The sequence below is a fragment of the Ailuropoda melanoleuca genome, chromosome 13, assembly GCF_002007445.2.
Source record: "Ailuropoda melanoleuca isolate Jingjing chromosome 13, ASM200744v2, whole genome shotgun sequence".
NCBI classification, from domain to species: Eukaryota; Metazoa; Chordata; class Mammalia; order Carnivora; family Ursidae; genus Ailuropoda; species Ailuropoda melanoleuca.
This window is the reverse complement of record NC_048230.1, coordinates 60,478,033-60,504,367: the sequence shown is the minus strand read 5'-3', so window position 1 is coordinate 60,504,367 and position 26,335 is coordinate 60,478,033. Positions and strand designations below refer to the sequence as shown.

The 26,335-nt window shown below is 50.9% G+C and overlaps 1 protein-coding gene across 2 annotated transcripts in view; it reads right to left on the bottom strand.

Annotated features, from left to right (window-relative positions):
* The window catches only part of RIMS4 (regulating synaptic membrane exocytosis 4), a 60,031-nt gene extending 33,703 nt beyond the window's left edge, over positions 1–26,328 (bottom strand). For both annotated transcript variants that reach the window (XM_034640965.1, XM_019797668.2), the window contains exon 1: positions 26,131–26,328. In XM_034640965.1, coding sequence (XP_034496856.1) covers positions 26,131–26,227 — 97 coding nt within the window. In that variant the 5' untranslated portion in view covers positions 26,228–26,328. The remainder of the gene's footprint in view (positions 1–26,130) is intronic.
* Between the last annotated feature and the right edge of the window lie 7 nt (positions 26,329–26,335).

Below are 26,335 nucleotides of genomic sequence, written 5' to 3'. Positions count from 1 at the left end.
GAACCCATCAAGCCACCGAGTGATTTGTTATAACAAGGCAGTGTGTTAGCCTATTTTAGTGGAGATTCGCATTAATTGTGAAATAAATCCTCTCGTGCCCCGTGCGGGGCTGACCTCAATGACAGAACACATGTACAGTGACTGCCGTGGTAAGTTAAAGGCACTCAGTAAATCATAGGCACTATTCTCAACAATATTCTGAGATGGACACCAGTGCCCCCAGTTCCCATAAACTCTCAGAAAACCAAGGCTTTGAGAACTGAAGCGGTTTGCCCAAGGTCCCCCAGCAAGTTAACAGAGGGGCAGAATGCAAAACAAACCTGCCCAACCACACGAAGAGTTGAGCACAAATGTTCACTTTTGTGTTCATTCACAAATGAGCAGCATTATTCACAAGAGTCAAAAAGTGGAAAACAGCCCAAATGTCCATCAACTGATGAACAGCTAAACAAAATGTATTTTATATGTATGTGTGTATATATGCATTTAGTAGAATGTGACTATATTATTCAACCACAACAAGGAATGGAGAACTGATGAATGCTACAATACAGATGAACCTTGAAAACACGCAAAATCAAAGAAGCCGCATGAAACATGGAACACCACAGTCTATGACTATTTATATGAAATGTCCAGAATGGGCAAATCCACAGAGACAGAAAGATTAGTCATTTCCAGGGGTGGGGGTGAAGGGACATGGGACAGTGAGTACTACTGGGTACAGGATTTCTTTTGGGGTGATGGAAATGTCCTACAATCGGTGTGGTGATGACCGTTCAATGGTGAGTGTGCTAACAACCACTGAGGTGTCCGCATTACATAGTGACCTGCATGGTCTACGGTTACAGCTTTCTTTCTCTTTCTATATGCAACCATTTTCTTTCCCAGGCCCTGCTCTTATCCTCTATTCTACACTGACCCCCCACACGGAGCCAGTAACATGGGGGTGAGTAAGGTTTCTTCAGGTCAGCGCTGGCCTCCGATAGGGGCAGCAAAGGGCTAGCGGAGCAAGAGGCCAGCATGAGAAGCCTATTGCGAAGGCCAGATGAAGCCTGGGCTGTGCCCTCTGGACCCTAGGCGTGCCATCTTCAAAGCACACCTGTACACTCATCTCCCCACAAAGGCACACGAATGAGGACATGCAGTGGGCACATGGCAGAGAGGGGAAGGAATCCCTTACTCCCAGCCCTACTGGGGCAAGCCTTCTGTTTGTGCCTCCGGCTCCCCACTGGCACCTTCCTCAGTCTACACATGGCCAGCTTCCTTCAGAGCCTACTGGACTCAGAAGAATTAACCAGGATCAGCTGAGACCAGCCAGAACCAGCTGGAACCACCAGCCCCAGCACTCACCAGAGCAAACCCACCTTCGATGAGCTGGTTGCAGCACCAGAGGCCACTGGTAAACCTAGCCTCAAGCTCTTGCTCAGCTCATCCAAATATCATGGCTGCTTAGCATCCAGGCCCCCTCAGCACTGCTCTGCAGGAAGGAAGCTAACCAGGAGTCCACTAAGGCTTTCCAGGCAAGAACGTCCCCCCAGCACCTGTTAAATGCATGCTGGAGTCTCAGACTCCTTGGACAGAAGTGCTACCTTTTATCTTCCAACAGTTTAAACAAATGCATCCCTTGATTTGGCCTTAGCAGAGCTACTGAGCACAGCTGGGCCCCACCCTGGCCAAGGAGCCTCAGTTTCCTTCCACTCCTTCAAATGAGGGCAGACACCATGTCTGCCCTGCAGACTGGCAAAGGTATCTGGCCCCCAGCGGGCACTCCATACACTTCAGGAAACCAAAGGCAGAGCTTCCAAATTCCAGCCCTGAGCTTCTCAAACTTTAGTGTGCACATGAATCATTCAGGGATCTGGTTAAAATGCAGACTGGATTCAGTAGCTCCTGGGTGGGGTCTGGAATTCTGCATTTTTAACTCCTAGGTGAGGTCCCTGCTGCTAGTCTGTGGCCCACACTTTGAGTAGCACTTTAGCCCATTGCACTCATTTTTTGGATTTCTTCTCCTTTCTTGATTGTGCAAGGAGCCTCTTGAGAAGCTGACAAGAGCTATTCTTTCTTTCCTTGGAAAAGTACCTGTCAGCACACATACACAGTATGTGGCATAAAATTTTGAGGTTTGCAGTCCAGTGAAAAGCCTTTCTTTTGGACAGACACACTAGTTCTCATAAAAAAGCAGATGCAGTAGGGGACAGAGAACAAAAAAAGCCCCAGCAGAGTTAGGACTCCTGGGGTCTGGTCCTTGCTCTACTACAGACTTTCTGTGTGACATCAGACAAGTTTCTACCCCTCTCTGAGCTCAGTTTTCCTACCTGGAAGGGACTGGACTATATTACAATGATAAATTGGTTTTCCCTTTTTTGCCAGCTCTGATAGCTATTGCCTAAAATACTCCTGTGTTAAGAATTCTTAGACTGTGTCTGGACTTGGCAGAAAAGGGTGCTGTGGTTGATCGGTGATGCCTGCCATGTGCCCAAGAAAGAGGGGCCTTAATTGATTGGTGATGTCTGCCAAGGTCCCAGGCCTGGAGGCAATGGGCTTCCTGCCAGGTACCAGCCTACTCCCTAGAGTCCCTCCAGCTGTGACATTCCATAGCTCATCTAGAGTCATCCCAGACTGGGGAAAGAGAAGTCCATGCTTGTCCTCGAGGGGGCAGGAAGGGATAATTCTTTAAGCAGCTGGCTTCTCACACCTGCCGCCCTGCAGCCCCCTTTGAAATGCAGTAGCAGAATCCCCGCTCCATGGCAGAGAAGGACAGCATGTCCTTGCACTCCCATCCCTGGCTATTTTTAACTCCAAGGACAGAGGCCCAGGCAGAAGCCGAAATATAGAAGGGCTGCGGCGGGCTACCCAGCCTCCTGACGGAGGGGAAGCCACCATCCTCCCATGGTTCCCAAGCTGCTGCATCGTTGGCCAAGTGAGAGTCAAAGCAGGCTGCCAAGGGACAGGAGAACATTCTTCTCCTCCCGTGAGAGGCAGGCTGTGCTCCTCCTCGGCACAACCACAGACCCTCTGCCAGTCCCTGTCCCACTACCCTGTACGTGCTCACTGAGGCATCTGGGACACACATGCATGCCGGCCTCGGACAGTGCTGAGGACGCAGCGTGGAGCGAGGAAGACGGGGCCCTGGTCCACCCGGCCCTTCCAGGACAGGGTGGATGACAGACCCCAGTGTCGTAGCACAGTTCCGCAGTTACAACTGAGGGGACTACACTGTGGTCACCTCCACATCTGTGAGCTCCTCAAGAGCCGGGATATTCTCCATCTTTCCATCCCCGGAACCTAACACCTAAACCTGGCACAGAGGACGCTTCAGAGACTACTTGTCGAGTGACGGTACTACATAGGAGACATCTTCTGGAGCTCGAGGGTCCTACAGGAGCCTACCTCAGACTGAATAAGATCCAATCATTCATGCGCTGGCTCACCAAGTGTTTTTCTGAGCACCTTTTCCCTATGTCAGGGCCTGTCCTAGGCACTGGAGCTAGACAGAGCAGGGAACAAAATAAGGGACACAAACAGCCCTCCTGAAGCTCCAGGCCAGGAGGGGAAGGAAACACTGAACCACCCAAATACACGAAGATACAGAGGGTGCCAGAGGGTGATGAGTGGAGGGACAGGTGGTCAGGAAGACATCATTATAATATGCAGGTAAAGACCTGAAGGAGGGAAAGAACAAGCCAGATGGATACCTGGAGGCACAGCGCTCCAAGCACACAGATGTATGTGTGCAGAACCCGTCCGACAAACAAGGAGGCCAGAGCGGCTGGAGCAGAATGAGCACGGGAGAGCGGTACGAGGTGAAGTCTGAGACGATGCGGCAGGTGTGGAAGGACAGACTTTGGCAGACAGACACAGCTTGCATCAGGCATGGCATGCAGTGGGTGGAAACAATGGGTGTTGGTGGTGACGATGATGATGTTAGAAACAGCCAGCATTCACTGGACAATGATCACATACCAGGTGCTATGCTACACAGTGAACGTGGATTCATCTATTGAATCCCTACAGCAACCCATGAAAGAGGCCCTATCTTATCCCCATCCTACAGATGGGGAAGCTGAGATTCAACAAGATTTTTGCAGCTTGGAGGTGGCAAGGTTGGGACAGAAATGCTGGCAGTCTGGGACCAGAATTCTCTGTCTTTCCAAACACACCAGCCCTGCTGCACACGTACCGTGAGGACCAGTTTCTTTCCCTCCCAGAGTTCTTAAACTTCTTGGACTCCTTTGAAAATCTTCTGAAAACTGTTTATCTGTTTATCTCTATTAAAAAATTCTGATTTTCTCCAGAAAAAAATACAGATGCACAATGATACAACCTACACATCATTTCAAGAGGTTCAAGGTGAAAAGCCTCTGGCCCTGAAAGTAAGCATGTTTCAAACATTTGTAGCAAAAGCAAGAATTGTCAGTGTTGTCAAAGAGGCAGAAGGAGAACACGGGCTCCTATGAGATCAACTGAAACTACTTGTATTTGTCAAGAGCCTCCTGGGAGTGAGTCACCTGTAGATTTGTTTTATCTCACTTAAACCTCATTTAAACCCTGTGAAATGACTGTTATTATACCCCCTTTACAAATGAGGAAACTGAAGCACAGAGAGGTTAAGTGACTTGCCCGGGACCACACAGCCGGTTTTTGACAGAGCTGGAATCTACCGCAGATCTAGCTGACCTCAGACCTCAGTCTCTATTCCAGACAGTCTCCTTCTGGTTTCTCCAACTGCACCCCTTCATAATGCCAGAGAGGGCAAGAAACTTGCTCAAGGTCTCACAGCTCAGCATGTTCAGAGCTGGGTCTAGGGCTGTGCTGCCCAATATAGCAGCCACTACTTACATGTGACCACTTAAATTAATTACAGTTTTTAATAATGAAGAATTTGGCTCCTCACTTATACTAACCACACATCAAGTGCTGAAACAGCCACATGTGGCCAGTGTCTACCCACTGTGGGTAGAACAGATACAGAACATATTCATCATCACAGAAATTTCTGTTAGACAGCATTGGTCTGCAACTCAGGCTCTTGACTCCTGACCCAAGGCTTTCCCACAGTCAGAGGCTACTAGAAATGAGATCTGCCTGATGAATGAATGGATGGAAGGGGAGGCAGGAACAGGGCAGCTGAAATTGTACAAGAAAGCAAGTGAACTCAAAGAAAGGCTCACAGGAAGGAAGCTGAGATGGACCTCCAATATAGGATAAAAGACACGTGAGTCACTGGCTTGGGCCCCACCTTGTCAGCAGCAAACGCTCCTGTATGTCTCATTACAGAGACCTTCTTCTAACCACAAGGCTTCTCCTTTCTTTGTTGATGTCTATGGTTCCTTACCAGGAGATGGGGCCTTTCATCCAATGCAGAGAGATCAGGCTGAATGGCAGTTCTCTGGGAGAGAAAACTCAGTGCCCAAACTCCTGCTCACCTTCCCAGGACAGTGAGAAGGCTGAGAGCAGGGGGCGTTCCGCAGCCAGCCAGGGCCAGCCTTGGACCTCATCAATCCGGTCAGACGTTGAACTCAGGGAAGTCATGCGGTGGGCACCAGGTAGTGACTCTGGGTGGAGTGGGGGCTGTAGCTGCAGCTGCCAGAGCAGATCTGAAGACCCTAACCCCACTCAGGCTGCAAACCCACCCCTGCAGAGCCAGCTGAAGAGCCAAACCCTACACTTCTCCCCAAGGACTCCTTTATGCTTGCAAGATGCTTGAAGGCACCAGAACTAGATTTTTCCAGTGGAATACTATGGAGGAAGAGAATAAAGGACACAGCAGCCCCTAAACTGTCCAGCGCCAAGGAAATCATGGGTTGCTAAAGTGTGTGTCTCGGGTGGGGAGTTTAACCTTGGGCATAATGGTCTCTCCTCCTTCCTCCCTTCCTTCCTAGAGGGACTGATGCAAAAGCCTGCTGAAGGTGGGAGAAAAGACGAGAATTAGCAGAAGACACCAATTAAATTCCCTTCCCATCTCTTATCAACGGAGGAACTCCCCCAACCCTCTGAGCTTCATCTTTGTATCGGTAAAAGGTACGTGCTTTTGTGACCTGCTCCAGGAACTTTGTACGGTTCAAATAATATTAACAATACTGATGCTGACTATAAGCCAGTGAGAACTTTTTCACGATCACCCACGTAGTGCTGGGCACACATCAAGAGCTCAATGAAAACCTCTAAATGCTGAATGTAAATGTCTCATGCAATAGTAGCAATAATATAATATTATGATTACGAAGTCAGTGTCTTACTCCTGTCCTGAGCCCATATCACACACTACTCAGTCCTTCCAGTGACCCCTGATACTATGATTATGTCCATTTAAGGGATGAGGACACTGAGACATAGAGAGGTTCACTGGTTTAAGGACACAGCCAGTAGAGTAGGACAAGAAAAGCGGGAAGGTTTTAATGCAGGTCCCTCTGAATATAAAATCTATGTGGTTTTTGCCTCTCAAATTAAATAAATAATTGTGTAGACAACAAAGGGCTATGCAAATTTGATTTTCAGCATCATTATTATATTAGGATTACTGGTGAAGGTGACTCTTGGCACAAAGGAAGGACTTTCTGCAGTCAAGCTGTCAATGGAAGGAACTGCCCTGGGCGTTCAGGACTGTCCCTCACTGTCATCCAAGGGAGACTGGACGGGGGACACACATCATCCCCAGATAAGAGACTGGATCAGTACGGCAAATCCCAAGTGTGGTCAAACATCAGAATCACCTGGGGAGCTTGTGAAGAAATAGGTTTCCGAGTCCCACCTGAGAGTTTTAGTTGAGTAATCTAGGTTGGAGCTCAGGATCCTGGTGTCAGCAGGCTGGGAATCACTGGACTAGTGAAAGGCTGAACACTCTCCTTACCCAAGACTGTGAGATTCTAGAAGCCACAGGAGGCACCGAAGGAAGCTAGGATGTGCCCTCAAGAAGCACACAATCTCTGAGTAATAACAAAACCTTGCTCGGTACCAAGCAGCACACCCGTCGCCCCAGAGACCCCTCCTCTCCGGGGCTCCTGTCTCCTCCTGCCCTCTTTCACCTCCAGCATCCCATCCTCCAGGATACCTTGCCCCACTCCCAGAGCTAGGGACCCCCCCACTTTGGGCTTCTGTATTGACAAGGTTTCCATTTGTGGACAGCTGTGTCTATGTCTACCCCCACCACCCCAGGCTGTGACGGGGCCAGTGGCTCACTTAGATCCGTGTGGCCAGCACCCAGGGCCTGGCCCGGGGTTGGTGCTCACTGAACACCTGCCAAGAGGGACTTGCACTGCTCTGTGAAGGATGGGCAGAGGAGGCAGGGAGGAGAGCCATCGCTGCAGGAAGGAAGTAATCCAGGTCACCAGGTTGGGAGGAAACAGAACCTACAAATTCTCGCTGCCACTGTTCAGAATTGGCCTGTGCTATTTATAGCTCACAAGCCTTCTGCTTCTCGCATTTAAATGTGGGGCCGGGCATGGAATAAAATCCTGGGTAAGTCTGTCAGTTTCCAATTTATTTATTTATTTATCTTTTACAAGAAGAAGAGCGAAAAGCAGGAACAAAAATGAGCCGTGGCTCTTAGGGCGAGCGGCCCTGTGCTGTCCCCAGGCCTGCCCTGGCCGGGCTGTGGTCTACAGACGGGTCATACACAGTTCTAGACCTGATCCTGGGAGTCAGAGTGTCCCTGTGAAGACCAGCCTGTGAAGGGCCTTTTAAGGTGATTTTTAAGTAGTGGCTTCAGCTTACGAAACAGTATCATAGCATGACCCTGCCTCGGTTTAAACACACATTCCTGCGCGCACACACACACACACAACTGGAGAGAAACATCCCCAGTGGCTCAACATCCTGCTTTTGGATGATAGACTCGGAGTCATTTTTATTTTCTTTTTGTGTGCTTTCTCTGCATTTTTGCAAAATCTCCACCATGGGTACACACAGCACAGACTGAGGACGCTAGGCACAAGGAAACTGGCTCTGCTGTTTGCTAGGTTGTGACGCTAGGGGAGTTCAGGAATAGCAACAGGACTGGACAGGACTGAAGACTGTACAAGGCAACATGCGTGAAATCTTAGCACAGCATCTGGAACATGGTATGTGCTCAGGAAATGTCAGCTAGTATAACCGTACACGTGTTTGTGACTAGGGAAAGCACAATATTGTTTTAAAAAATTAAAGCGATAATCAGTGACTTGACCACTCCCAGCATAGCAGGAGTCCAGTGAAGGGACTGGGCCACAGTCTGGGAGGGCTCAGAGGCCCAGATCCCAAATCCATCCCAGCCAAAAACACCGCAAATCACCCTCTCGATCTCACTTTTGGCCTTAGCAAAAGATGGTGGTGGAGGGTGGACAGTAAGTCTCGGCCCTCTCGGCAAGGGCCGAGGAAGCCTGAAGGGGAGAGTTCTAGTCTCCAAGGAGGTGGGGGCACTAGAGCCTTTCCCAATCACCCACCTCTTTCCTGGCCCCACCTCCTGATGCACCAACCTTGCCCCCACAAGACATTGATAGACCACAGTCCTCCCTGACTACACAGCCTGATAAACAGTTACTCACACTTCAGGGCCACACTCAGCACCCCCTGCTCAATGGGGTCACCCAGTTACCTGCTCTGCTCATCTTTCCTCCTCGGCTGAGGGAGGCCCCCATCCCACCTCAAGTACCCAGAACACTGGAGCAGGGGTCAGCAAATATGTTGACTACATAAACAATGCTTTAAAAAATGATAAAGGGCCGTGCATGGCAGTGATTAGGCTAAGAGACTCACATGCCAGGCAGGCTTGTTTAACCTTCCCGCTGAATGACCTTGGGCCAAAGATGAGCCTAGCCTCTCTGAGCCTCAGTTTCCTCATCAGTACAACGAGTAGGACAATTCTGTCACCTTCAGATGCTGGTGTTTCAACAGGATACTCCAGGAAAAGTGCTCAGAGCGCCAAGCACGTATGAAACAAAGATAAACGTCTGCTACCATGAAGAGGGTGATCATTAAAAACATCAGGTGGGGGCGCCTGGGTGGCACAGCGGTTAAGCGTCTGCCTTCGGCTCAGGGCGTGATCCCGGCGTTATGGGATCGAGCCCCACATCAGGCTCCTCTGCTGTGAGCCTGCTTCTTCCTCTCCCACTCCCCCTGCTTGTGTTCCCTCTCTCGCTGTCTGTCTCTATCTCTGCCAAATAAATAAAAATAAAAATCTTAAAAAACATCAGGTGACTTGATGATTATCTTGGGATCCCAGAGTACCAGCACTTTCCCTCTGGTCTTGCCCACCGCTCCTTTCTGGTTCAGGTTCAGGGGGGCCTGCAGACTACTGGACAAGCTGCTACCTGCATAAAGGTGCCCGGCAGACGGTGGGCCCGGGGCAGAAACCCAGCCTGTCTTTCCGAGCTGGCACTGGAGAACGGGGGGCCTTTCCCTGATTCATCCGTCTGCAGGACGTACCATCTCTTCATTCAGTCAGCCAGGCTGGGGGTGAGAAGTGCCCTTCTCTAGTCTGCACAAAGGTCCCATGAAAGCCATGTGTACCACAAACGGGACCGTGAAAAGGGCCATCCCTGGGCTGTTCTCACTCTCAGTTCATAGAAGGACACAAAGGCCACCCCCCCAATATTGTGGGGCCCAGGGCAAGAGCACAATGGAGGCCCTCACACTTATTCTAAATATAAAAAGTTATAAATTAGGCTATTGAATAAAATATGTTCTATCCTTCTACTCTGACAAATAGGCCTACATAACGACCTTGAAGTCCAGCACAGGTTCAAATTTAGAATCCACAGTGTTCCATGGCTGAATAAGGAGTGAGGAGGGAGCCGGGCCTCAGCTGCAGCCTGCCCCTCCTCTTCATGCCCACCCCCTCATATAAAGGGCCCACTTTGCACATCTGTGTTCTGTCCTCACCTCCACAAACAGCCACTTTGGAGCCACTTACCAGGACACCAGCGATGGGCAGAGTCCACCCTCGGGAGGATGGAGCTAGGGAAGGGGCCTGGACAGACCCAAGAAGGAGACTCAGGCCCATTTGGACAGAAGATTCCAGGGTCCCACATACTCAGGCCTAGAGAGAGGGGTCCAGGTGGGTATATCCCCTTCATCCATAGATTCCTCATCCAGTGAGGGGGGCCAGAGAGCTGCCCAGTAATGCTGCAGGCCCCAAATCAGGGCCCTTCGGTGAGGTGTAAGGGCAGTAACAATACGGCCCACGGCTCTCCCAGCAGCCAGCGCTACCACTCACCACACAGGTACAAGAAAACTTACCATAGCCCAATGTGGCTCCACTCTTTTGGGAACTATGGCCTGATTTTTACCAAACCCTTTCAAAAATCAACAAATTTGCCAACTACTTGGGGGTGAGGTGAACATGAGGCTTCTCTCACCTTTTTTCCCTGGCAAGGCCCAGATTTAGGGGTTTAAATTTCTGGGGCAGCCCCAGGTATCTGTAGGCCCAGTCCTACTCTGAGCCCTTTCTGGGCCTGGAGACATATAGACCCTATTCCCAATTCCCGGTCGAGGCTGGGGTTTCAGACAACCCTTCAAGTCCAACCTTTACCTGAAACAGTAGCTTTCCTTTATTTTTTAATTTTAATTTTTTTTTTTAAGACATAGACATTCACCTCTGGAGAGAAATTATGGGTTTCAAGAGCTCTTGACAAAGAGCTTCATTCCAGAAATGTAAAGCCGGCATTTTAAATTTGGTTCTTATTCACTGCTGGGAAGTATCAGAATGAAGATTACAAATTTAATAATGTAACACGGCAGGAACTGGCCCGGCCTCACCTCCAGGAGAGTAATTTGTTCCTGCCTTCAAACCGGCACTTTCCAGCCTCCCAGCATCACCAGACCAGCCTGGTGACACACTCCTGACTTTTTTGTGTCTTGTGCTCTAGCCCACGCAGCCAGCCCAGACACAGAAGATCATCATTGCCACAGTCTGAGGATTCAGCGCTGGAATGGTCGGACCCATTTGGGGAGAGTCGCTATAACCAAAAGGAGCCATCCCTGGGCCTCTTGGCTCCATTCTTCCCACCTACAGCCAGAGAAGTCTCTGCAAACTGCAGATCTGAGTCTGTGGCTTCCCTGTTAAAAACCCAACAGGGGCTCAACTGTCCATAAGCTCAAGTCCAGGATTCTTGACTTTAAAGATCTAGTATGGGGGCGCCTGGGTGGCACAGCGGTTGGGCATCTGCCTTCAGCTCAGGGCGTGATCCCGGCGTTATGGGATCGAGCCCCACATCAGGCTCCTCTGCTATGAGCCTGCTTCTTCCTCTCCCACTCCCCCTGCTTGTGTTCCCTCTCTTGCTGGCTGTCTCTATCTCTGTCGAATAAATAAATAAAATCTTTAAAAAAAAAAATTAAAGATCTAGTATGATCCAGTCCTGATACTTTGCCAACTACATGCTCCCCCCACCCCCCGCTGCCCCAGGCTTTCAAAATACCATGTGCCCTTCCCACCACAGGGCCTTTGCACAGCTGCCATAACAGCATGCACTAATACTGACAGAGCACTATGTGTCAGGCACTATGCCAAAGGCTTGACAGGTGTCCTCTCTTTAATTTCCATCCCTACCCTATGAAGTAGGTGGTCCAGCCATGTGATGAAGCTCAGACTTTGGAGTCACACAGCTGGGTTTGAATCCTGCCTCTGACTCTTACCAGCAGTGTGATCTTGGGCATAATATTTAATCTCTCTGTGCCTGTTTCCTCATCTACAGAACAGGCATAGTGAAAGTACATACCTCACAGAGTGGTTGTGAGACTTGAATAAATTAACGGAGGTGAAGTGTCAGAATGTGATGGGCAGCGTGTGTTAATCACCACTAGATTATCCCCATTTTACAGAGAGATGGAGACGCAGAATCACATGGTCAAGGTCACCCAACTACCAGTGGGAGTGTGGTCTCCAGGCTCTGAAGCCTTCAATTTTCACCATGACACATCCATTGTAGAAAATTCAAAAAATACAAAAAAAGAAAAAGAAAAAGGCACAAACTAGAAAGTAAACACTACCCATAATTCTGCCATGAAGAAGCAATTATAGCTAATATCTCCATTTATGTGCATGCATGACAGATAGGAGAAAAGGGGAGATAGCCATAGAGACTACAGACTGAGAGAATCCAGGATTTGACCCCCTGCTCTCACTTCCAAGTCTGTCCTCTCAGCATATGGCATCCTGTCTCACTCCCCCCTCCTGTACTTGGCCAACTCATCTACTCACCCCTTAGATCTCAGCTTAGCTGTCCCCGCCCCCTTCTCCTCCCAACCAAGACAGGTAAGTTCTCCCAGCACCAGCCCTTCCTGTATGGCACTTACCACAGTAGTGATCAAATTATTCGTTGTTCCTTTGGGTAATCTAATGCCTAACCCCACCTCCCACCTGTATGGCACTTACCACAGTAGTGACTGAATTATTCGTTGTTCCTTTGGGTAATCTAATGACTAACCCCACCTCCCACCAGACTGTAAACTCCATGAGACCAGCAAAGACTAGGCATTTCCCAGGTCATCAGCACCTAGGATAGGGCCTGGCCCTCAGCAATGACTGGTGGAAGAAAGGGAGAAGTAGAGATGGTAGGGAGCATAGGAGGGAGGGAGGGGTTTGGGATTCAGCTCCACCTTTCCCAAGTCAGTGCTCCTCAGGTGGGATGCAGGCAGGGAATCACACAGTCCTTGACCTGGAGGGCCTCTCGGTGTGGCAGTGGAAACATGACAGAAGCCACACTATGCATGATCAACTCCATGTGAGAAAAGACAGGTGTGCTTCCTAGAGGCAGCAGCACTGGAGCCCTGGAGGGGGAGGGGGAGGGGGAGGGCATCCCAGAAAAGGGAACTGAAGCGGAGGCATGGAGGCAGACAACACAAACAAAACTGCCAAGAATGGAGGAGACGATTTTTGCCTGAACGTAACAAATGGCTGGAAAGCCTGGAAATAGGAAGTTAAATAATCTGGCCCTACCCAAAAATGTGATTTCCTGTTCATCCTGCCACCTTCTTTCCAATACACGCTCCAAATACAGCCATGCCCCAGAGCTGGCATGAGTGATGCTGGTGGTCCCCTGTCCTGTATCCCTCATCTTTACCCCTGTCAGTGACCACTGGTCCAACCTCTTGGTGCCAGGAACCATACTTTCTGGCCTGAGGGCTACCGCCTGGTAGCAAACTGCAAATAACTGCAACAAATACTCCCCGGCCCAGCCCCCATGGCCCTCGAGGAGTGACTGATAGGAACTGGTGCATAAATACCCCAGCTCCCTCACTCCTGGGCGGGATAACCGAGGTGCATGTTCTATTCCAGGGTTCTGCAAACTACCACCCATGAGATAAATTAGCTCACTGCTTATTGTTGTAAATAAAGTTTTACTGGAACACAGCCTCATCCATCCACTTACATATTCTCTGTGGCTGCTTTCAAGCTCCAACTGTGTAACTGACCAGACCTTTTGGTAAGAGAGACCTTATGGTCCACAAAGACTAAGATATCCATGTCTGGCCCTTTACACAATCTCCCAGAAGCCCCCAGGAAGTCTCAACCCCACTTGCCCTCAGTTAGGAGCAAATTGGCTGATAACACAGTTTCCTCACTCCGTTCCCTGACTCCTTTTCTCTACTCCCTCTCCTGCAGTTTCATCCATCGCCTTTGTGAACGACACAAACCACATACAATTGCTGTGACTGTTTCGACCCCTAAAAATGGCAATTTCATGTAGCCCATCCTAATACTTGTACTCAAAGCCTTGTTTTGGGACCTGCTTCTGGAGGAACCCAACCCTGCACAACAGGGTGTCACTGTGCCCATTTGACAGACAGGCCCTAATTTGAGACCGTTCCCTGTACACACATGGCAGAGGTCAGCCCTGGTTTTGAACGCCCCACCCCCACCCCAGTCAAAGCCTTGCCAAGTCCTTGCAGTATTATTAGAATATCTGCGGGGTTACCTGTGGCTTACAGCCATGGACTTGTTCATCCAAAGAGGAAAGCAAGGGTCAAAGAGGAGAACGACTTGCCCAGGGTCCCTCAACTGGCAACCTGACAGATAGGGGGTCTCAAATCCAGGTTTTCTTATGACAAAGCCAGGGCTCAATCCATGACAAATCAGCTACCCCTTAACCTTTCCCTTCGGGCAGCCTGTGAGGGCCCCTGCCCACCTCCCTGGAGACAGGGCCAATTTTCCATGAGGATCAGGTGAGATCAAACCAGGCAAAAATGTTCTGTCAAACCCAAAGGGCTTGAACATCAAGATGGACACCCTTCAAAGAGGTACTTAGAAGCCCACTTCTTAAGAAGCAGGAAATATACAGAGGCGCCTGGGTGGCACAGCGGTTAAGCGTCTGCCTTCGGCTCAGGGCATGATCCTGGCGTTGTGGGATCGNAAATAAAAAAAAAAGAAGCAGGAAATACACAAATATATTCAAGAAAAAAATGAAATGCAGTACACACCACAAGTGTTGGAGGCAGACCCGGATGTGAAGCCCTGTGCTACCCTTCACGAGCTATGTGACCACGGCCAAATCAAGGGTCCATCCAGATACTTGATTCTTCCAGCCCACCTACTGCAATGATCACACACACCTTGTGGGACTGTGGAGAGGGTGACCTGAATTAGGGGTGGCCACTGCTCAGCCAGAAATCCCCAGCCCAGCCAGATCCCCTTTACCAAACAGGACACCCATCCCATAGCTGCTGTGAGTAGCTGCAGGTCCTGGCTTTCCCAAGTCAATGCTTGGGAGAACCTCTTGGAAAACTGCTCTTAGATGGGAGCTGCCTTGTCCCAAAAGTTATGTCCTGACCTTCAGGACTGCCCACAGCCAATGACTGATATGGAAATACAGGAGGCCAGTCAACTCTGCAATGCCATCTGCTCCCAAGAGCTTCCCCCAAATCAGGCTGAGGCTAGCCTGTGGCTGAGGACCCACCTTTAGCTGCTGCTTTTCCTGCCTGCCATGCCTCCCTCTCACAGGCCTCCCCCGAGAGCACCGCCCGGCACCTCACCTGCACAAGAGCCCATGTCTCAGGCTGAGACAGCAGCAACAAGAAGAAAGAGTTCTTCCTTCTCCTGTATTCTTTTCCACTTGAAGACTCCTGGGAGGAGCCTAAGAATCCTCCTTATGTTCATTCCTCTCCAGCTAGCAGCACCCACCTGATTCCCATCAGGACCAGGCTTCCCAGTATGAGGGTCCCTCTCCCAGAACTCAGCACAACCAACAGAGGCTGGGCAAAAGTGGCAGATTCCTAGGGCCAGATGACTTAGGAATGGGTTGGCCTGGGGCTGGGTGGGCCCCAGAGGCACCTGGTCCAGTCTTAGTGTTGGGTCCGGGCAGATGAGAAGATGGTTCTTGAGACATTTGCTGAAGAACTAATTAATTTCCATTACAGGCCCCAATTAGTGACACATCCCACCACCCACTCCCCAGGTGACTCCAGGCGGCACTTCCCAGGGACACCAAGTGCTAGAGATGCAGGGTGAGGACTTAAAAAGCTTCAGGTACAGATAGGATCCAAGGTAGTCGCTTGGAGTACCTCAGGGGAGAGGAAAGGGCCCTGGCTGGGAAATACAGAAACATCAGTTCTCTTCCTGGCTTTGCCACAGACTTGCTGTGAGCCTTTGGGCAAACCATACAATCCCTCTCTGGGCTTCAAAAGAAGATAAGCAGATGACCTCAGAGGGACTCCCAGCTTGGAGGCTCTAAGACAGTAATAACTAACATTCTTGATAGACTTTTACTGTGTGTGGGCTCTCTACAAAGCACTTCACAAATATTTACTCATTTAATCCTCATGATACCTACAGGGCAGGGAGGGGTTATTATTAACCCATTTCTGGTTTTTTTCTTTTAAGCTTTTATTTATTTATTTGTAAGAGAGAGCGTGCACGTGCTTGCACAAGCAGGGGGAGGGGCAGAGGGAGAACCAGGCTCCCCACTAAGCAGGGAGCCCAACGCAGGACTCGATCCCAGGACCCAATCCCAGGACACCAATCATGACCTGAGTCAAAGGCAGACGCTTAATCGACTGAGCCACCCAGGCCTCCCTTAACCCATTTTATAGTCATGGAAACCAAGGGTCAGAGAACTTCACTAACTTGCTCAAGGACACACAGCCAACAAGCAACAAAGCCAGTATTCAAACCCAGGCCATCTGGCTGCACTGTCTGTATCATAACCAGCACCAAGCTATACTGCCCAGTTCAATCTGACTACTCGCAAACCTTCAGGTGCCCGCACAGAGCTAACCACCCCCATAAGTGCCTAATAAGAATGTGGTACATGGAAAATAGAAAGCTGGCAGCCTAAATACCATGATGGTGTTGGGAATGGGCCTGGGTGACTGAGGTGGGAGGGAGACTGATGCTTCCTTGGGGGCACACTGGTGCTGTCTGGCCTGTTTACTGTAACATATCATCAGTAACGGCAGAAAGAGCTGGAAACAGTGTTTGCCCTGGGGAGTGGACAGGAGAGTCAGGCGACGGAGGTGCCCAGGACACTTTTCACTAGATACTTTTCATGCTTTTAAAATGCTCCACCATCTGCATTTATTACCTACTCCAAATAGCACTTAATCTTTTCAAAAGTATTCAATGGCCAGTCAGCCAAGGACCAGCCAGAGAGAAACTGCAGCACGAGGGGACACTGTGGGGCTAAAAATGACCATACAGGGGCTGTAGCTGAGTGGGGGAGGCATCCAAAGGAGGAGATGGAGGGTCTGGACAACTGTCCTCTGTTTTCTGGGAGACTCTGGTTGTATGTAATAAACAAGCCCCCTAGACTCTTGCTCTGCAGGTGGGAATTTTAAGGCCCAAAAGACAAAGGGAAGTGGCCAGAGGAGACACTGAAATTTAGCAGCTGAACAGAGACTCCTTTTGACTCCTCATGCAGCCTCTCAGCACACAGTGAACACCAGCCATCCAGACCAGAGCCACGAGTCCCAACCCCAGGCGTGCGCTCCCACCATCCCACCCACCCTGCACCTGGGACAGTTGACCCTAGCAGGAAAGGCAGCAGCTTCCATTTCCCGGATGCCCTATGAGTAGCCCACACATGACCTCTAATTCTCACAAGGTGGGAGTTATTCATTCCATTTTGCAGAGGATGAGGCTGGACAGAACAGTTACATAGCAGAGTCAAGAGACTCGGGCAGGGGGACACCTGGGCTGCTCAGTCCATTAAGCGGTTAAGCGTCTGACTTTGGCTCAGGTCATGATCTCAGGGTCCTGGAATCGACCCCCCTCGTTGGGCTCCCTGCTCAGCTGGGAGTCTACTTCTCCCTCTCCCTCTGCCCCTCCCCCCACTTGTGCACTCTCTTTCTGTCAAATAAATAAAATCTTAAGGAAAAAAAAAGAGAGAGAGAGAGAGAGAGAGAGAGCCTCAGCCAGTTACATGGCAGAGACTCAAACCCAAAGCCGTGCTCTTTTATGACCCCGAGTGCCACCCCTCTTGGAATGTTTCCCATCAGTTTATGACATGTCCCACCTGGAAACTATTTGTAAACGCCTTTGGCTTCAGACTCAGAGTTTCATGGGACTGGGTGTAAATCTTATCATATCATAAGGTTTGTCCCCCCCTGCCTCCAACCTGAGCTAAATTTCAAACCTTCCCTAGAAAATTACCAGCGACCCTTTTCTTAGAAACATCTAAATTAACTGACTCAGTAAATTCCCTTGGTAGCATTTTCCAGCATTTTGCCCCTTTACATCAATGATTCCTTTGATTTACTTCTTCCCAGCAGAGGCTTGTCCTCAAATGAACCTCCTGATTTTAAGACATAGCCCTGCCTTTCTCCAATTCAGGAAAGGGACTGTGTCCTGTTCCCTCTGGTAAAGGTGCTAGACGTGAACCCCTCAGAATCCCCAGAACTGTCTGAGTCCGATATCCCACAAAAGGATATTAAGGCCTGATGTGTTATTCCTGTCGACTCATTTATCATTTATATAGATGACTTCCAAAAGGATTTATGGGGCCCCACACATTAAACCCGGTACAAAGCAGAGCAGCATCGGAGGCTCATTTGATCTAAGACCATGTGCTGGAGACAGGAACGCCTGAAGACTATTCCTGGCTCCTGCATTTGGTACCCAATGTTCCAGCATCCAAGACACAGATAGCCAGCAGACATCTTAAGTCGAGAGGAACCCTTCATTTCTCTCCAGCTTTCTTCCCTAACCCAGCGGTTCTCAAGGTAGGGTCCCTGGACCAGCAGCATTGGTATCAGCATCACCTGGAAACCTGTTAGAAACGAGATGCTCAGCTTTACTCCAAACTGAAGGAGAAACGCTGGGGTGGCACACAGCAATCCGTGTTTTTCACAAGCCCCTTAGGTGATTCTGACCCACGGAAACTGACTGGAACGACCACAAGGGCAGTGGCTACCCCTAACTGAGCATGTACTATGTGCTCAGCACGGAACACACGAGCTCATTCATCCCCGTAACCAAGGAAACCAGCCCACGTGTTCTGCTCTGACTAGGTGAGTTCTGTGTATCGCGTCACGTATTTCTCACAATAACCCATTGAAGAATGCCTCCCCCCTTTTAGAGATGAGGAAACTGAGCCCCAGAGAGCTGAAGCCGCTTGCCCGGAGTCACACAACTTAGAAGTGGCAGGAGCAGGATGAGAATTCAGGTCTGCCGGATGCCAAAACCATGTTCTTTCCATCCCACAACAGAAGCTCCCAGAGGTCTTTCACAGCTACATCAGCCTGAGGAGCGATAAAGGTAGGTCAGGAGAGATTCAAGGAGGGGAGGCGGGTGGGGGGTGCAGAAAGAGCCCTGCTCAGACTACAGTGTGAAAGGAAGCCACAGGATGCATTTAAAGGCACAGCAACCTAGGTCTAAGGAACAAAAAAGACAGGGATTCAGGAGGCATGAGTTTTCAGCCTCTCTCTGAATTTACACAGCTGGGGGGCTTTTCTCTTCCCAGCCTGGACCTTGGATTCACCACCCAATACTCCTCATTGTCGGCAAGGTTGAGTGATCTGCCCCCAGCTTGTCTCTGACCTTGTCTCCCCTCACCCATTCTCTCTAACCACATTGGTCTGCTTTCTGTTCCATAAACACCCAAACTCACACTGACCTTTGCACCAGCAGTTGCCTCTGCCTGGATCATTCTACCTCCTCATATTCCCACTGCTGGCTCTTTGTCATTTAGGCCGCAACTCGATTGTCACCTCCTCAAGTGAGCCTTACCTGACTACCTTACCTATTGTTATCTGCTATCCCATCAGTTTTATTTTCATTTCACTTAACACCATCTGAAATTGCTTATTTTTTAATTGCTTGCCTGTTTATTGTCTGCCTCCCCCGCCACAGAACATAGCTCCATGAGCCCAGAGACCATGTCTACCTTGTTTCCCAATATACCCTCAGCACCTAGAATACTGCTCGGCACTGAGCAACCAACTAAATATTAGGTGAGTAAGTAAATATCAAAGGAAAAAACCTGGACTCAGAGGCCAGAGCCCTGGATCCTTAACATGTGACCTTGGCAAGCCATTCTGCCTCTCTAAGCCTCAGTTTCCCTCCTTGCCTAATGAGGGGAATGGACTCGAAGCTCTCCAGGGGTCCTTCGAAAGGGCCAGTCTTGGGAAGCCAGGCCTGGAACCTGTCCAGTTGGTCTGTCCAGAAGAGGCAGCTGGCCAGGGTCCCCGCAGCAGCTGCCCCCTCTGCACCCCCACCCGTGTCCCTGCCCAGGCACGCAGTCATCTCACTCCCCCATCGCAGAAACTGTTAATGAAGCGCGCACTGCTAAATGCAGTTACAATTACGGGGGCTAAGAATAAGGCGCTGACATCAACCACGTCAGTTTCCGAGTGAATCAGAAAGGGAGGAGGGAGGAAGGAGAAAATGGGAGGGGGAACGGCGCTCTGGGGCTGTGAAGTGGAAATAGCACAGCGTTAAATATAATCCAGCACTGGCCTACATCGGTCTGGAGACGCAGGTGATGGTTCGGCCCCCAGGGCCAGGGCAGACAACTGGATTCTTCAAGGAGGCCAGGCAGCCCCGTGATGGGGGTCATCCAGGAGATGATGGCCAGACAGGCAATCCGCCGGGGCTGGGGTGGACTGTAGCGGGATGGTGGACCCTGGAGGGGCGCATATGAATCTGAACAGGACCCCACACCCAGCCTCTGTCACTTGCCCGTTTTGTTAGCACAAGCAGGGCCCCCAGGGTGTGCACAGCCCTTTCCTACCTGGAAGGCCATTTCATGCCAAGAGGCAGAGGGTGGCCTCTGGAGTCAAACACACCTCAGTCTGAATCACCACCGTTCAACTTAAGCAAGTCACTAAACGACTCCAAGGTGACTGGCTTTTCCTCGTCAGCAAAATGGGTACATCTGCAAGAGCAGCTCTCCCTTCTGGTTGCTATAGGATTCAGGAAGATCACGGGAAGCACAGAGCACAGCCAAGCAACACTTTCAATCATTTTATTTTTACCATCCTGAGAAATGCTCAGACAAGGATAATTAACCCTTTTTTCCAGAAGAGGAAACTGAGGCCCAGGAAGGTTAAGGGACCTGCCTGAGTCCCCAGAGCCACGTTGGGAGTCCAATCCCAGCCCCACGGAGTAAACTGGTGGGGGAGAGAGGGGACTGCAATGTGGTCACTCCAGGTGACTGGAGCTGGGGGGACCTGGCGCTCTGACAGTAAGGCAATGGGATTGTGAGTAGCCCTGGAGGGGGTGGGGGGCACAGATCACAGTGCAGGATATGTGTGCACCCTTGTGGACACATTCTCCAAAACTAGCACCTTTCCAAAAATTCTTAAAAGACATGGTGAGACGACGGTTGTTAAAGCCTAATGAAAAGACATTCGAGGAGGCCAAGTAAAAGGCCCGGAGCCTGGAGAGCAGGTCAGCTGACTTGGAGGCAGGCTCACACTCCAGCTCTCCTCCACACCTCCTCCCCGCCCTCACTCAGCCTGCCTGGAGAACTGGCTCTGCCTCAGGGCCCAGGTGGGTGGGGAGGGAGCCAGAGCACCACCGTCCAAGGGAAATGAGGCACATGGAGCCCTCCTTCCCGCTTCCCACCCATCGGAACCAGACAGGCCCTCCTGCAACTGCAAACTCCGGGAAGCCGGAGCCAGGAGTCTGGCTGCCTGGGGACAGGGAAGAGGGGGTGCCTGAGGGAGAGGGATTTAAAGAAAGAGCTCTGAAGGCATCGAGGCAGATCTGTAGGGCAATGCTCTGGGTAGTGGGGGAAGGGCGAAATCCCCATGCATCCGATCTTTGTAAGATGCTTCTTTCAGGATAATTTGATTCAGATAAAGTAGTTTGGGTCCATACTCTCACCCCACCCCGCGACATGAACCAGGGAAACATTGGTTCAATTCTTTACCATGGCTCAGTTACCCAAATCTAGAAGAGTTCTGCCCAACTCCCGAAACTAAAGGACATGACAGCACTTGGTGGTACATTGGGGGAGGAGACAAAGGGGGGGAACAGGAAGTGGCCTGCCCTAGAAAAGAGGGTGGGAATGGAGGCTTCAAAGCCCCAGCCTCACACCTCAAGTGGACCTGATCCCAAAGGATACTTTAAGGCCTCTGCCTCACCATCCCCCTTATCCGCTGGGCCCTAGCCCCCCTCTGGGGCTGAAGTACTCCAGTCCCACCCACCCTCTTAGCAGGAAGAGGTGGGACAGCATGACATTTTGTTTCTCAGAAAAAGCTCAGGTCAAATTTCAAGGACAAAAGTTAGCACTTGGTCTGGGAAAGAAAACTCTGCCAAATGTAGTAAATTGGGGGTGGGGAGGGAGGTCCAGTGCTGTCGTTCCAGGTGCCTCGGGTGCGGGCAAGAATTAAAGCTCTTAATTCCCCCGGCCAGGATCTGTCTGGCAAGATGCAGGCATCTCCACCCCACAATCCAGGAGAAGAAACCCAGACAACCCCCTCCATCTCCCTCTGTCCAAAAACAGAGGGAGTGGGCTTTGGTACTAGTCGGTGGGATCCATCCACCATGCCAACCCACCCACCAGATTTGGCCTGAGCAGAAGAGGGCAGTGCAGCGAAGGGCTCTGCAGCCCAGAGATGTGGCCCTAACCGCTATGAGAGGGACCGGTAGCCGGCCTGGTGTTGCCATGGCAACTTCCTCCTGTGCTGGATCGAAGCATCCTATGGGCAAATCAGAGCTGGCTGCGCCAGCTTCTCCGCCCTTCTCCCAGACCAGGGAGAATTGGATGCTGAAACCACTTGGTCAGACTCAGGGACACCATCCTCAATTCCAGACCCTGATGTTAATAACCCCCTTTGGCATTTGTTGGAAAGTGGAGACACCCTTGCTCCCCAGCCGTGCCCTAGTGCACCGTAGCAGGGCCAGGACTACAGATGTGATGAAAATTAACTGTTCAGGAAGAACAGGGAAACAGGGAGTTGGACTGCTCCCCACCCTCCTGTTCCACATGCAAGTCCCCCAGATCCCCATCTTTAAACCACTGCCAAGAAAGAGGGCCCAACGCTGCCTTAATAGCTACAACAATGCAACAAAATTAGCTTATGAGAATTATAAAAGCTAACATTTTGCGAACCTCACAGATTCTTTTTATAGTCATGCTCAAAAAACAAGTCTTATTTGATAATTAGATAATAGCTAACAGGTATTGAGAGCCTACCTGGTGCCAGATACTGTACTAAACCCTTTGCAGACCACAAACAATATAATAATCAAAAGCATGGATGTTTCGGTCAGATTGCTCAAGTTCAAATCCTAACTCCCTCTCTTCCTGGTTGAGTGACCCTGAACAAATACTCTCTGTGCCTCAGTTTTCTTACCTGAAAATGGGGATGTTAAATGTTACTTTTATAGGGTTGCTATGAGGGAAGAATTAAAATAATACATTTAAAGTACCTAGGAGGATGTCTTTTGAAATGGAATCAATTTCTAAAATGTTGACCCTATGCAGTCCATGCTATTATTTTCTTCCTCATCCAGATGAAAACACTAAGGTCTTGCATTGAACTCCCCAATTACAAACCCAGTGCCAGCAAGGCTGAGCAGTGAAGACACCTACTCAATAATGCCCCCAAGTCATGTCTCTCTAAAGCCCCAGCATCTTTGGAAAAGGGACAAAAGCAGCATAAGAAACGAGGTCAGAGTGCAAGGAGAGGGAAGACGCTCCTTGGAAGGAATTCTATGAGCGTAACCGACCAGCCTCCAGAGCCTCAGGGTTGGAGAAAGGAGCAGGTTCCTATGCCCACAGAACGTCCAAGTCTCCCAAGCCCAGTATAGGAAAGTACTCTGGCCCACTTAAGACTAATGAGAGAGCCTTCTCCTCACAGTTTCTCAGGAAACCAGCTGAAGAGGCAGGTAAAGCCCGCAGATGGCTCTGGCTCGACCTGGGTGATGGATAAGATGCATTCCACAGGATTTGGAAGCAACATCAAAGAGGAGGCATCTAGATGCGCCAGAAGCCATCAGAGACACACCTCTGAGCCATCAGACAGACTGGCATTCATGGGCCAGGGGAGGGATCAGGGAAGAGGAAGGTGGAGCGAAGCCAGGTCTAGTAGCCCTCCTACAAAGCAGTCTCTGTCCAGTAGGTGACGGATTATTCACACTGCTTTTAGAAATTAGTTCAGCACAATGCTGTTCTAAAAGAATAAATACAAAAGGCTTTTTTTAGGAGAAAATTAATGACTTTGAGAAGAACAAGAGAAATTAAGCACCGAGACAACGTTTCCTACTTCCGATTTTTACCAGATACTCATTAGTCTCCCGGAAATGAAACTTGACTATCCCCCTCCCCCTCCCAAACTCGAAGCATCCCTTAAGATGAGCAGACAATGAGCGCAAGATGCCCAAACCAAACTCTTGGCTGTCAGCCGTTCCCTGGGGCCCCCTCACCTGGGAACCATTTTCCACACAGGGAGATTTGGCTTTTTAAAAAAATCCTCTTTCAGACAGAAGGCTAGTAGTTTACTGAAAAGAGAACCGGAAACCTGATTTTTGTCTCAGCTCTGTGCCTACCTCATTGGGTGACCTTGGGTTATACACTTATACACACACACACACACACACACACACACACACGCATGCACACACACTCTTCCATTCGAGGGCAAAAAGGGGTTGGACAGGATGATTTCTAGGTCTCTTCCAAGGGCAAAACAAGAATTTGAAGAAACTTGATGGAAAAAACATCAGGTAGATCTTTAAAAAAAAAAATCTCTACTATTACATGAAGTTCTCTATTCTGACTTGAGTGAAATCAGAGCAAGTTGCCTGCAACCAGCAATGATAACCAAGGCATCTGACCGAGGACATGGAGCATGACTTAGGAGAAAAAACCCTAACTGTCCCTGCTCCTACAAACCCATGCTCCTGCCCCACCTGCCTCTTGAGACCCAAGTGGCCTGCTGAACTTCAGGAGAGTCCCTGACCATTAGCTGAAGGGTGGAGGAGTCCGCTCGCCTATGCTGGCGGGGGTCCCTCTCCCAGCCCTCATACTAACCTGATTTCCTCCAGTGGAGGCCACTGTGTTAGCCTCTCCATCCCTCATCTTGCCCTGTGCCGAATAACGACCTCCCTCGCCTACATCAAGGGGGAAGCTCTCGATGCTCTGAGCCTCACTTACTTTTTCCATAAAATGGTGATTCTGTAAAATGGCTCTGCAATAACCATCTTTACCCCACCCCCAACTCTAGGTCTGCCAGGAGTCTGCCTCATGGACCCCTCATTCATTCCCTTGGCCAACAAATTCTTCTGGAGAACCTTTTCCCCTCCTGCCTCCCTCCTGCTCCAGCAGGAAGAGGTGAGCACCCATTACCCACCGCTCCATCCCATGTCTCACCAGATAACCTGGAGACCAGGCAAGGGTCCCTGCAGTCAGGGAGTCTTAAGCGGGACCATAAACTCCCTAAAACTGCAGACAAATTTTTGAGGACGGTTCATATGTGTATTTTTTGAAAAGAGAGTCCATATTTTCATCAGGTTCTCAAAAGTGTCCATGAAGCCATTTTGCTCCTCCCCACCACAAACGCCCCTCTCCTTTTTGTCCTCTACCTGAACTCAAACACTCTCCGATGGCCAGCTTCTGTTACATCAGATATTCAGCAAACACTTTCAACTGCATCCTGTGTCTGAGGCACTCTCACCCCATTTTACAGATGAGGATTCGAGGCTATGGGTAGACAGGACTTGCCCAAGGTCACAGATAGTAAGTAGAGAAGCAAGACTGGAACCTGATTCTGACTCCCAATTTGGCAGTCTTTGGGGAACTCTCACCCAAGCCCTCTAGCTACCCCACCTGTTGGTGGATTGGCTTCCTCACCGCAGAAACGTATCTGGAGCCCTCATGTTCCCTCTGCCTGGTCCCAGGGCCCCCAAAGAGCAGGTTTCCCTACATTTCCCCGCCCCTCGGGCTCTGGCTGAGGCTGCGCGCAGGCCCGGGAGCGCGAGCTTCCTCGGGCCGCTGGATGGTGGCCGGGTTCAGCCCACCCAGAAGGGCTACTCCAGGGACAAGAGCACCCAAGGTCCCGGCACATTCCGGGGGGTGCGCAGGTGAGGAGTTGGCGCCGCCCTGCGCCTCCCTCCGGGACCAGCAGGGAGGAGAGGGGTGGAAAGGCCGCACCCGGCCAGTCTCCCTGTGGTCCGCCCCAGTATGATAGGAACCGGGAGTCTGGAGTCCCAGGCTCTGGGGGAAGGGGAGGAGAGCCAAATGAGGACTCTCAAGGCCTTGGGCGCATGGCGGGGGTCCTGGGCAGGGAGCCTCCGGATGCAAGCAAGACAAAGATGGAGAGGTAAGGTCTGCGCGCCACCTCCAACGGCGGGGGGCGCGTCGGAGCCCCAGGGGTGAGGCGGCCAAAGCCCCGGGGCTCGAGGTGTGGGCTAGACAGGAGGGAGGCTCAGGGAGGGTGGCAGGTCGGAACCAGGGACAAGACAGGGGGCATCCAGTAGGTTCAGGTGAGTAAAGAGAGCTGGCCAGCCGACCCTAAGGGCCCACCTGCGGGAAAAGGGTGAATGCAGAGGAGCTAGGGGTCCCTGGGGGAGGCTGGAGGCTAGAAGGCACCGCATGCTCTAGACCTTGGGGCCCCGTGGGTGGGGGCGTATCCCGAGCAGGGCTGGCGGTAGGGAGGAGAGAGTGGCCCCCTCTCGGGGCGCACCGGGTCGGGCAGGGGGCCTCCGGCCCTGGCTCCCGGGACCCCCCACCCCCACCCCACCCCGGGGATGAGGGCGGGCCGCGCGCTTACCCGCGTCCTCGTCGTCGAAGGAGTTCATGCACGGGAAGTAGATGGCGAGCGCCTCGAAGGAGGCGGACAGGCTGAGGCGGCTCTGCGAGCGCTCCATGCCCGCGCCCGCGCCGGGCGCCTCCGCCGCAGCGGCGGCGGCGGCGGGCGGCTTGGGCAGCTTGGCCGCCCCATTCTTGACGCGGAGTACGGCGCGGCGTGGTGGCGG